The sequence below is a fragment of the Musca domestica genome, unplaced genomic scaffold (genome assembly GCF_030504385.1).
Source record: "Musca domestica strain aabys unplaced genomic scaffold, Musca_domestica.polishedcontigs.V.1.1 30, whole genome shotgun sequence".
NCBI classification, from domain to species: Eukaryota; Metazoa; Arthropoda; class Insecta; order Diptera; family Muscidae; genus Musca; species Musca domestica.
In genome coordinates, this window is record NW_026712300.1 from 1,909,296 (window position 1) to 1,922,046 (window position 12,751).

At 33.2% G+C, this 12,751-nt stretch overlaps 1 protein-coding gene across 1 annotated transcript in view; it reads left to right on the top strand.

Annotated features, from left to right (window-relative positions):
* LOC101899996 (muscle calcium channel subunit alpha-1) overlaps positions 1–12,751 on the top strand; it is a 1,479,766-nt gene that overhangs the window by 1,322,667 nt on the left and 144,348 nt on the right. The window contains exon 24 of the mRNA XM_059124866.1: positions 308–579. Within this exon, the coding sequence (XP_058980849.1) occupies positions 308–579 (272 nt within the window). The remainder of the gene's footprint in view (positions 1–307; positions 580–12,751) is intronic.

Consider the following 12,751-nt stretch of genomic DNA (forward strand, 5'->3'; position numbering starts at 1 on the left):
TAAAGTTAAAACGCGTTAAGTTCTAACACGGGGGTACAAATTTTTTTGTTATTTTTAATTAACTCCACGGGAGTATACCACAAACAAAAACCAAGGAAACTGATGAAGATTGGAGGCTCTTTCTGAAACCATGGTATTTCCTGTCTACTACTAGTAAACATCACCATATTTCTCCACTAAAAAAATGTTGTTTGTATAAAATTGCCATTAATTGCCAATAATGGGATTAATCCAGACTACTAAGCATCAGCAGAATATCTACCATATCCCCAATAAAATGCCAACAATTCATTCTTTTTTTATATAGCGGCCTCATTCTTTATTTGGAAAAGTTATGTCATCTCTACTACGCCACGAAGAAATAACTTCCTCTCAAATCAAACATTTAAGCAGAACAAAACCTATTCCATATGAGGTTGAATTTCTACAGTATAAAGTACAATTGGAACGAAACAAAGATTGTCCTGCGAGCGCTTCCGACGAATTTTCAATAGAAAAAAAGATCAAAAAAGAGAACAAGTATAATGGCCAATACTTCAATAGTGAAGCAAATTTTATGGATAATATTAAGTACACCCCGTAAGTATATGACTTTCTTTATTATTGTCATGCGTTTTAAATAAAATTAATTGGCTATAATTTAGACATTAGGGGCCAATCGTAAAATTGATAGCATTATTTGATAGGAGGTTTACTTTTGCGCAACCTTGTATAATAAAAACTAAACTGAGGAACAAGTTGGAGTACACTTCTATAAATACCACAATGCTTGCTAATGAATTGGTTGTAAGTACTGGCCAACATTACGATTAGTAATAACATATATTGTTTTATGTGGTCGAAAAAAGGAAAGTTGTGCTGAATTGTGCTAGGGATGTACTCAATTGTGTCGATTTTTTTTCGAAATTCGAAAAAAAAAATCTGATATATTCGAAAAACAAATGTTTTCGAAAAAATCTGAGAGAATTGCAATTTTCGAATTTCGAAAAAATTAAAGTTGTGCTGAGGTTTCGGAAAGAACTGATGAGGATTGGTGGCTCTTTCCGAAACCTAGGTATTCACTGCCTTACCCCGTGGTAAACATTACCATCGTTCTCCACTAATAAACGAACGTTGTTTTTATAAAAACAACAATAAAGGGATAAAGCCCGACCATTTTGCAACAACAAAATACTATGGTATCCCGAACAAACAAGCCACACTGTTCTATTAATAGACGAGGGGATTTTTGTTGTAACAGACAAAACCAACTTACATGGTTATGCTACTTCGTTCAGGTTGAACGAAAGCATAACAAGTAGAGAAAGATGTAAATGTTTTTAAGTGCGGTTGTAAGATTTAGAAGACTTTCCAAAAGAATTTTAGTTTTATTTAATTCTTTGGTTCCTCTTCTATTGAGCTTACGATCTCGTCACTTGGGTAAGAAATGTTTTTTGTCATAGAAGTTATTTTTAAAATAACCTCAGGGGAGAATATCCCAGACAAAAAACAAGGGAACTGATGAGGATTGGTGGCTCTTTCCGAAACCTAGGTATTCCCTGCCTTACACCCTGGTAAACATTACCATCGTTCTCCACTAATAAACGAACGTTGTTTTTATAAAAACAACATTGAAGGGATAAAGCCTGACCATTTTGCAACAACCAAAATTCAAATATCGAGATGAGTTGTGCTCACTTAGCACAAAAAATTCTATAGGAAAGTACCACCCAAATGAAAACCATTATATAGGGGCCATACGAAGACGTGGTACGATATCGTGGACCTATATAGACAATTATCTTCTAGGGATAAAGTACTCTTCTTTGTGCGAATTTTAAGAAAAGACTGGGCTAAATTGTCTTATTTTACGCAGATCAATATACTTTGTTGGGTCTAAAATTATTATTTCGATGAGTTACAAACGGAATGTTAATTTAATATACCCTCCATACTATGTATGGTGAAGGGTATAAACAAGTAAAAAAGCAGTAAGTTCGGCCGGGCCGAACTTTGAATACCCTCCACCACTTGGATCGAAATTTTCTAAAAAATAAAATCCATTAAAAATTCTTTTAAAATCTTAAAAATACCGAATATCGGAAGGTGCCTATACATGGGGGATATACGATATTGTGAACCTATATAGACAAGTACAATATATACTTTATCATAAAAAACTCTTTGTGTACAATTTCGGACAATTCCATTGAAGCATGTGAGTAAAATCATCAAAATACCGAATATGGGGGTACCGTTAAATAGGGGCTATACGATATCGTAAACCGATATAGCCCATCTTCGAACTTGATCTGCCTGGAACCAAAATACAGATCTGTGCAATTTTTTAGCTTCCTATCTTAATTCGTGGCTAAAACCTCAAAGCAAATTCTATGGATAATATTAAGTGCACACCGTAAGTATATGATCTTCTTTATTATTGTCATGCGTTTTAAATAAAAATAATTGGCTATAATTAAGACATTGGGGGCCAATCGTAAAATTGATAGCATTTTTTGATAGGAGGTTTACTTTCGCGCAACATTGTATAATAAAAACTGAACTGAGGAACAATTTGGAGTACACTTCCATAAATACCATAATGCTTGCTAATAAATTGTTTGTAAGTACTGGCCAACATTACGATTGGTAAGAACAATTTTTTTTTATACAAATAAACAAAACTACAGATTCGAGCATTGTGGCATTTCACACAAGCAACAGTGTTGGGAATAGACCCAACCCGATAGATGACGACATCGACATGGATCTAATCGATCTCGATAAATAAAAACTATCGATGTCGTCACAAAACTAAAAACGGCACTCTTCTTCTTGAAGTTTAGAAAAGTGGATCGCCAGATCAAAATTGTGAATTTTTTATAAATAAAAAAGTTGACCGACAGAGTCATTTTAACTTTAAAATAAAAATTATTAAAGTGCTTTTTCTTTTGTGCAGACAACAAACGTAAGTATCGCCAGAATACTTTTGTGTTTGTTTGTAGTTTGCTAAACAATATTGTTGTTCGTCTTTGTGCAACAATAAATTCCGGCTCAAAATCTACTCAGTAGAATTTGAACCACAACAAGTCCATACGACGGTATTGGAACTTGTACATGGTCCTTCGAGTCCAAAAAATAAAGAATCGGCTTATTTGCCAAAAATATTTTCCAAAAAAAGCACTAATTTTAATTTAAAATTAATTTGAAAGTAGTAAGAAGTGTTGTTGTGTTTTCATCTGTGTTCGAATGTGGCGGCTTTTGTGTTGTTTGTCGTAGACACACATACATACAACAAAATCAGCACTGCCATTTCCAAAAGAAATTGTTTGTGTGAAGTTAGAAGAAAAAGAGATATTTGTTTGTATTCATTGTTTCTTAACACTATCAAAAACACATACACTAACACCATTATAAAACACCACAATCACTTTCATTTTCTCCATCATTTTTTTTTTTTTTTGGCATTTATTTCATTTTGTTTTGTGTTACATTTGTCGCATTCGTCATTTGTGCCATTTGTAATAAACAATCCTTTGACATATGTTTATTGTGCCAGATCGATTCGTCTGTTGTGCTTACCATCTCGACTATCGATCAGCTGCTGGGTCAGAAAAGTTGTGCAATTACTCGCTAACGTAACGCAAGTTTCTGACGTAACGTATAAAACTTTGCATAAATTATTGAATCGATAAAATATAATAATACACATAAATAATTTGAATAAAAATAAATAATAAGATAATAAAAGTTAAAAAAAAAATAATTAAATAAACAAATCATAAAAAATATATTTAAAACAATTTTTCAATAAGTTTAAAAACAAATTAAACTTTTGCTGAGAAAAATAATATTATACGGCAAATCAAAAACATTTACGGAAATAATTTCATTTTATTTATTAAAAATAAATAAAGTGATAATTATAATTTGTTTGTATAATAAATAATAATAATAAAAAAAATAATAATAATAAAAAAAAAGTAAATAAAATATAATAAATAACAATAAATAAACCTCATATAAATATACATAAAAAATAAATAGAAAAACAAAATGGATTCAACAATTTGTGCTAAATTTGAATACGAAACCGACAGCCTTATGAATATGTGCATTCAATTGGAGAATACTCCCGAGGAACTATTTTCGGATTCTTTAATAGAAACCAAACTAGAATCCATTGATGAAGATTGGCACAATGCACGCAGTGCATTTGAATGTGTATATTTAGCAGAAATAGAGGAAGAAGAAGAAAAGGCTTATAAATTAGAAGCCAGAAAAATATTTGAGTCCCTCAGGGACAAATATCAAACTACAAAAGCTAAATTATTAGAGATTTTGAAGAAAAGAAAAGAAAATCAAAATAATACCGCTAGAGGCGATGTTACAAATCCGTCACTGTTTCACAGCTCAGCTGTGTATCCTCCTGGTACAACCTTTGACATGTCGGAAATTTGTATTAAAGTGCCACCTTGTGACACTCAAGACTTCTACGGAAGTTATGAACAGTGGCCAACTTTTAGAGACATGTTTACGGCCATATATGGAAATCATCCCAGACTCACACCTGCGCAAAAACTCTATCATTTGCGTAACAAAACAAAGGGTGAGGCTGGTAGAATTGTTGATCGGTACCCGTTATCTGATCAGAATTTTTCGTTGGCATGGGAAGCATCAGTGCGATACGAAAATGTGAGGGTACTGGTAGATAATCAATTAAAGATTTTATTCAATCTTTCGGCAGCAAAGACTGAATCTAGCAGAGATATAAAAAGAATTCAATCAACAGTTAGCGACTGTCTAGCTATATTAAAAGCACATAAGGTGCAAATAGATCAATGGGATCCTATTTTGATATATTTGTGTTCAACTAAGCTTCCGGTTGAAACTCTGACTCTTTGGGAACAATCGCTCGAATCACATTCAGAGCTACCCAAATGGTCACAAATGGAAGATTTTTTAAAAAACAGACATAGAGTCCTAGAGAGAATAGACAGTCTAAGAAATATAGCAGCTTCAACTGCCTTTAATGATGAATTTCAAGCGCATCAAAATGCGCAATCGACACAATCGAATAGATGTATCATGTGTAATAGAAATCATATTTTAAAGAATTGTTCAAGATTTAATAGTATGAGTGTAAATCAGAGAATTGAATTTGCAAGAGAAAAAAGATTGTGTAACAATTGTCTTATATATGGACACATTTCTCAGGAATGCGTTAGTGTGCATAGGTGTATGTTTTGCAAAAAGAAGCACCACACTAAACTGCATGTACCAAATAACGTTCAAGAGAGATCTACACAGCCAAGATTGGTAGCAAGAGAAAGTCAAAACACTTACCGTTCTGAAAATGGACGCCAAACAAATGCTCTAGTTACCACAGAGAATATTGTAGAAGAAATGCCATGTTCGTCCAATTCTGTAGCTCAAACTTCTAATGTGGAAACACACGTGTCAGTGAGTCATGATGACGTTATGCTGCCTACAGCTCTGGTAAACGTAAAATATTCTGGAGAAATATTTACGGTTAGAGCTCTCATTGACTCAGCTTCGAAACGAACATTCGTTACTCAAAAAATAATTAAACGAATTGGCATATTAACTGAAAAAGCTAGTTTCAAGATTAGTGGACTGAGTGGAACAGTCGTGGCTAATTCAAATAAAAAATGTGTTCTGACGCTGTGTTCAGAAATAAATGAAACTGAATTTGAAGCAGAAGCATTAGTTGTGCAAAATTTGACAAGTTTATTGCCGACGCAGACTATTAAAATTTCAGATTTGGGAAGTATTAAGGATTTGAAGTTAGCAGATCCAGGATTTATGATTTCTGCTCAAATTGATATGCTTATAGGTAGCGATGTTATCCCATATATAATCCTAGAGGGAGTTAGAAAGAACATATTGGGCAACATGATAGCTCAAAATTCGATATACGGTTGGTATATCTATGGGCCAATATCAGCCAATGAAATTTGTTTAGCGTCTATTGAAATAAAAAATAATTATGAAGATGACGTTAGTCAATTATTGAGAAAGTTTTGGGAACAAGAAGAAATAAGTGAAGTGCCCATTTCCACGAAATCAGACGAATATTGCGAGAAATTTTACACCAACACGACATACCGTCGATCAGATGGAAGATTCGTTGTAAAATTACCTTTCAAAGAAGAATTTCCTCAAAAAATGTACCTAGATTCGTCCAGATTCAAAGCAAAGAAACAATATGAACATATGGAAGTAAAGTTAAGCAAGAATGTAGACCTTGAGGAGTCATATAATGAAGTATTAAATGAATATTTGTCATTGGGTCATATGAAACCCACAGAATCAAGAGAAATATGTACTGGTGGGAAATATTTTTCATATTATTTACCGCATCATGCAGTCTTTCGCCCAGAAAGTTCTAGTACTAAAGTGAGAGTGGTGTTTAATGGATCGAGTAAGACAAAAAGCTCTTATTCTTTAAACGATGTTTTACATACAGGGCCAATATTACAAAATGATTTAGTGTCTGTAATTCTGAATTGGCGCCTGTATAAGTATGTGTTTAACGGTGACATTGAGAAAATGTACCGACAGATATGTGTTCATGATTCTGATCGGCAATACCAGAGAATTTTATTTAGAAAAGAAGGTCAGAGTGATATTAGAGATTATGAATTGTGTACTATTACCTTTGGTATAAACTGTGCACCTTATTTGGCGATTCGCACATTGTTTCAATTGGCGGAAGAGTCAAAAGATAAATGCCCAATTGCATCGAAAATAATTAAAAATGAGATATATGTTGATGATGTATTGACTGGAGGTCACACTCTTGCCTCAGCTTTGGAGGCGGAAAAACAGTTAATTTGTGTTTTGAATTCGGCTGGATTTCCGTTAAAGAAGATAACGGCAAATCATCCGACCCTTCTTTCTAATGTCCGATCAGAAGATTTGTTAAATGAAGAATTTTTAAGAATTATAGATATGAGTTCAACAAAGACATTAGGTATTCGTTGGAATGCCTTAACTGACTCATTTTCTTATAGTATGAAGTCACTAGAGGTGACTACCCCGATAACTAAAAGGAAAATCTTGTCAACCATTTCGAAATTATTTGACCCAGCAGGGTGGTTAACGCCTTTAATTATACAGGCAAACATTTTGTTGCAAGACCTTTGGTTAGAAGGTGTTAATTGGGATGAAAGAGTAAGTTCATCCACGTATACTAAATGGAAAACATTTTTGGATCAATTTTCAAGTGTTGATTCTATTCAAATACCAAGATGGATTAATTATTGCCTAGAGGGCAATATACAATTTCATGGATTTTGTGACGCTTCTGAGAAAGCGTATTGTGCCGCAGTATACGTTCGAATGGACACAGAATCAAAGTCATCAGTAAACTTGTTAATAGCGAAAAGTAAAGTTGCTCCATTAAAAAGAGTAAGCTTGCCAAGATTAGAGCTTTGTGGTGCCGTATTGCTCTCATCTTTAATGAAGTATGTTGTCTCCAAATTAGATGTGAAAAATTATTCTGTCCACATGTGGACAGATTCAACAATAGGAAAGTTCCACCCAAATGAAAACCATTATATAGGGGCCATACGAAGACGTGGTACGATATCGTGGACCTATATAGACAATTATCTTCTAGGGATAAAGTACTCTTCTTTGTGCGAATTTTAAGAAAAGACTGGGCTAAATTGTCTTATTTTACGCAGATCAATATACTTTGTTGGGTCTAAAATTATTATTTCGATGAGTTACAAACGGAATGTTAATTTAATATACCCTCCATACTATGTATGGTGAAGGGTATAAACAAGTAAAAAAGCAGTAAGTTCGGCCGGGCCGAACTTTGAATACCCTCCACCACTTGGAACGAAATTTTCTAAAAAATAAAATCCATTAAAAATTCTTTTAAAATCTTAAAAATACCGAATATCGGAAGGTGCCTATACATGGGGGATATACGATATTGTGAACCTATATAGACAAGTACAATATATACTTTATCATAAAAAACTCTTTGTGTACAATTTCGGACAATTCCATTGAAGCATGTGAGTAAAATCATCAAAATACCGAATATGGGGGTACCGTTAAATAGGGGCTATACGATATCGTAAACCGATATAGCCCATCTTCGAACTTGATCTGCCTGGAACCAAAATACAGATCTGTGCAATTTTTTAGCTTCCTATCTCAATTCGTGGCTAATACCTCAAAGCAAATTCTATGGATAATATTAAGTGCACACCGTAAGTATATGATCTTCTTTATTATTGTCATGCGTTTTAAATAAAAATAATTGGCTCTAATTAAGACATTGGGGGCCAATCGTAAAATTGATAGCATTTTTTGATAGGAGGTTTACTTTCGCGCAACATTGTATAATAAAAACTGAACTGAGGAACAATTTGGAGTACACTTCCATAAATACCATAATGCTTGCTAATAAATTGTTTGTAAGTACTGGCCAACATTACGATTGGTAAGAACAATTTTTTTTTATACAAATAAACAAAACTACAGATTCGAGCATTGTGGCATTTCACACAAGCAACAGTGTTGGGAATAGACCCAACCCGATAGATGACGACATCGACATGGATCTAATCGATCTCGATAAATAAAAACTATCGATGTCGTCACAAAACTAAAAACGGCACTCTTCTTCTTGAAGTTTAGAAAAGTGGATCGCCAGATCAAAATTGTGAATTTTTTATAAATAAAAAAGTTGACCGACAGAGTCATTTTAACTTTAAAATAAAAATTATTAAAGTGCTTTTTCTTTTGTGCAGACAACAAACGTAAGTATCGCCAGAATACTTTTGTGTTTGTTTGTAGTTTGCTAAACAATATTGTTGTTCGTCTTTGTGCAACAATAAATTCCGGCTCAAAATCTACTCAGTAGAATTTGAACCACAACAAGTCCATACGACGGTATTGGAACTTGTACATGGTCCTTCGAGTCCAAAAAATAAAGAATCGGCTTATTTGCCAAAAATATTTTCCAAAAAAAGCACTAATTTTAATTTAAAATTAATTTGAAAGTAGTAAGAAGTGTTGTTGTGTTTTCATCTGTGTTCGAATGTGGCGGCTTTTGTGTTGTTTGTCGTAGACACACATACATACAACAAAATCAGCACTGCCATTTCCAAAAGAAATTGTTTGTGTGAAGTTAGAAGAAAAAGAGATATTTGTTTGTATTCATTGTTTCTTAACACTATCAAAAACACATACACTAACACCATTATAAAACACCACAATCACTTTCATTTTCTCCATCATTTTTTTTTTTGGCATTTATTTCATTTTGTTTTGTGTTACATTTGTCGCATTCGTCATTTGTGCCATTTGTAATAAACAATCCTTTGACATATGTTTATTGTGCCAGATCGATTCGTCTGTTGTGCTTACCATATCGACTATCGATCAGCTGCTGGGTCAGAAAAGTTGTGCAATTACTCGCTAACGTAACGCAAGTTTCTGACGTAACGTATAAAACTTTGCATAAATTATTGAATCGATAAAATATAATAATACACATAAATAATTTGAATAAAAATAAATAATAAGATAATAAAAGTTAAAAAAAAATAATTAAATAAACAAATCATAAAAAATATATTTAAAACAATTTTTCAATAAGTTTAAAAACAAATTAAACTTTTGCTGAGAAAAATAATATTATACGGCAAATCAAAAACATTTACGGAAATAATTTCATTTTATTTATTAAAAATAAATAAAGTGATAATTATAATTTGTTTGTATAATAAATAATAATAATAAAAAAAATAATAGTAATAAAAAAAAGTAAATAAAATATAATAAATAACAATAAATAAACCTCATATAAATATACATAAAAAATAAATAGAAAAACAAAATGGATTCAACAATTTGTGCTAAATTTGAATACGAAACCGACAGCCTTATGAATATGTGCATTCAATTGGAGAATACTCCCGAGGAACTATTTTCGGATTCTTTAATAGAAACCAAACTAGAATCCATTGATGAAGATTGGCACAATGCACGCAGTGCATTTGAATGTGTATATTTAGCAGAAATAGAGGAAGAAGAAGAAAAGGCTTATAAATTAGAAGCCAGAAAAATATTTGAGTCCCTCAGGGACAAATATCAAACTACAAAAGCTAAATTATTAGAGATTTTGAAGAAAAGAAAAGAAAATCAAAATAATACCGCTAGAGGCGATGTTACAAATCCGTCACTGTTTCACAGCTCAGCTGTGTATCCTCCTGGTACAACCTTTGACATGTCGGAAATTTGTATTAAAGTGCCACCTTGTGACACTCAAGACTTCTACGGAAGTTATGAACAGTGGCCAACTTTTAGAGACATGTTTACGGCCATATATGGAAATCATCCCAGACTCACACCTGCGCAAAAACTCTATCATTTGCGTAACAGGTAGAATTGTTGATCGGTACCCGTTATCTGATCAGAATTTTTCGTTGGCATGGGAAGCATTATCAGTGCGATACGAAAATGTGAGGGTACTGGTAGATAATCAATTAAAGATTTTATTCAATCTTTCGGCAGCAAAGACTGAATCTAGCAGAGATATAAAAAGAATTCAATCAACAGTTAGCGACTGTCTAGCTATATTAAAAGCACATAAGGTGCAAGTAGATCAATGGGATCCTATTTTGATATATTTGTGTTCAACTAAGCTTACGGTTGAAACTCTGACTCTTTGGGAACAATCGCTCGAATCACATTCAGAGCTACCCAAATGGTCACAAATGGAAGATTTTTTAAAAAACAGACATAGAGTGCTAGAGAGAATAGACAGTCTAAGAAATATAGCAGCTTCAACTGCCTTTAATGATGAATTTCAAGCGCATCAAAATGCGCAATCGACACAATCGAATAGATGTATCATGTGTAATAGAAATCATATTTTAAAGAATTGTTCAAGATTTAATAGTATGAGTGTAAATCAGAGAATTGAATTTGCAAGAGAAAAAAGATTGTGTAACAATTGTCTTATATATGGACACATTTCTCAGGAATGCGTTAGTGTGCATAGGTGTATGTTTTGCAAAAAGAAGCACCACACTAAACTGCATTTACCAAATAACGTTCAAGAGAGATCTACACAGCCAAGATTGGTAGCAAGAGAAAGTCAAAACACTTACCGTTCTGAAAATGGACGCCAAACAAATGCTCTAGTTACCACAGAGAATATTGTAGAAGAAATGCCATGTTCGTCCAATTCTGTAGCTCAAACTTCTAATGTGGAAACACACGTGTCAGTGAGTCATGATGACGTTATGCTGCCTACAGCTCTGGTAAACGTAAAATATTCTGGAGAAATATTTACGGTTAGAGCTCTCATTGACTCAGCTTCGAAACGAACATTCGTTACTCAAAAAATAATTAAACGAATTGGCATATTAACTGAAAAAGCTAGTTTCAAGATTAGTGGACTGAGTGGAACAGTCGTGGCTAATTCAAATAAAAAATGTGTTCTGACGCTGTGTTCAGAAATAAATGAAACTGAATTTGAAGCAGAAGCATTAGTTGTGCAAAATTTGACAAGTTTATTGCCGACGCAGACTATTAAAATTTCAGATTTGGGAAGTATTAAGGATTTGAAGTTAGCAGATCCAGGATTTATGATTTCTGCTCAAATTGATATGCTTATAGGTAGCGATGTTATCCCATATATAATCCTAGAGGGAGTTAGAAAGAACATATTGGGCAACATGATAGCTCAAAATTCGATATACGGTTGGTATATCTATGGGCCAATATCAGCCAATGAAATTTGTTTAGCGTCTATTGAAATAAAAAATAATTATGAAGATGACGTTAGTCAATTATTGAGAAAGTTTTGGGAACATGAAGAAATAAGTGAAGTGCCCATTTCCACGAAATCAGACGAATATTGCGAGAAATTTTACACCAACACGACATACCGTCGATCAGATGGAAGATTCGTTGTAAAATTACCTTTCAAAGAAGAATTTCCTCAAAAAATGTACCTAGATTCGTCCAGATTCAAAGCAAAGAAACAATATGAACATATGGAAGTAAAGTTAAGCAAGAATGTAGACCTTGAGGAGTCATATAATGAAGTATTAAATGAATATTTGTCATTGGGTCATATGAAACCCACAGAATCAAGAGAAATATGTACTGGTGGGAAATATTTTTCATATTATTTACCGCATCATGCAGTCTTTCGCCCAGAAAGTTCTAGTACTAAAGTGAGAGTGGTGTTTAATGGATCGAGTAAGACAAAAAGCTCTTATTCTTTCAACGATGTTTTATATACAGGGCCAATATTACAAAATGATTTAGTGTCTGTAATTTTGAATTGGCTCCTGTATAAGTATGTGTTTAACGGTGACATTGAGAAAATGTACCGACAGATATGTGTTCATGATTCTGATCGGCAATACCAGAGAATTTTATTTAGAAAAGAAGGTCAGAGTGATATTAGAGATTATGAATTGTGTACTATTACCTTTGGTATAAACTGTGCACCTTATTTGGCGATTCGCACATTGTTGCAATTGGCGGAAGAGTCAAAAGATAAATGCCCAATTGCATCGAAAATAATTAAAAATGAGATATATGTTGATGATGTATTGACTGGAGGTCATACTCTTGCCTCAGCTTTGGAGGCGGAAAAACAGTTAATTTGTGTTTTGAATTCGGCTGGATTTCCGTTAAAGAAGATAACGGCAAATCATCCGACCCTTCTTTCTAATGTCCGATCAGAAGATTTGTTAAATGAAGA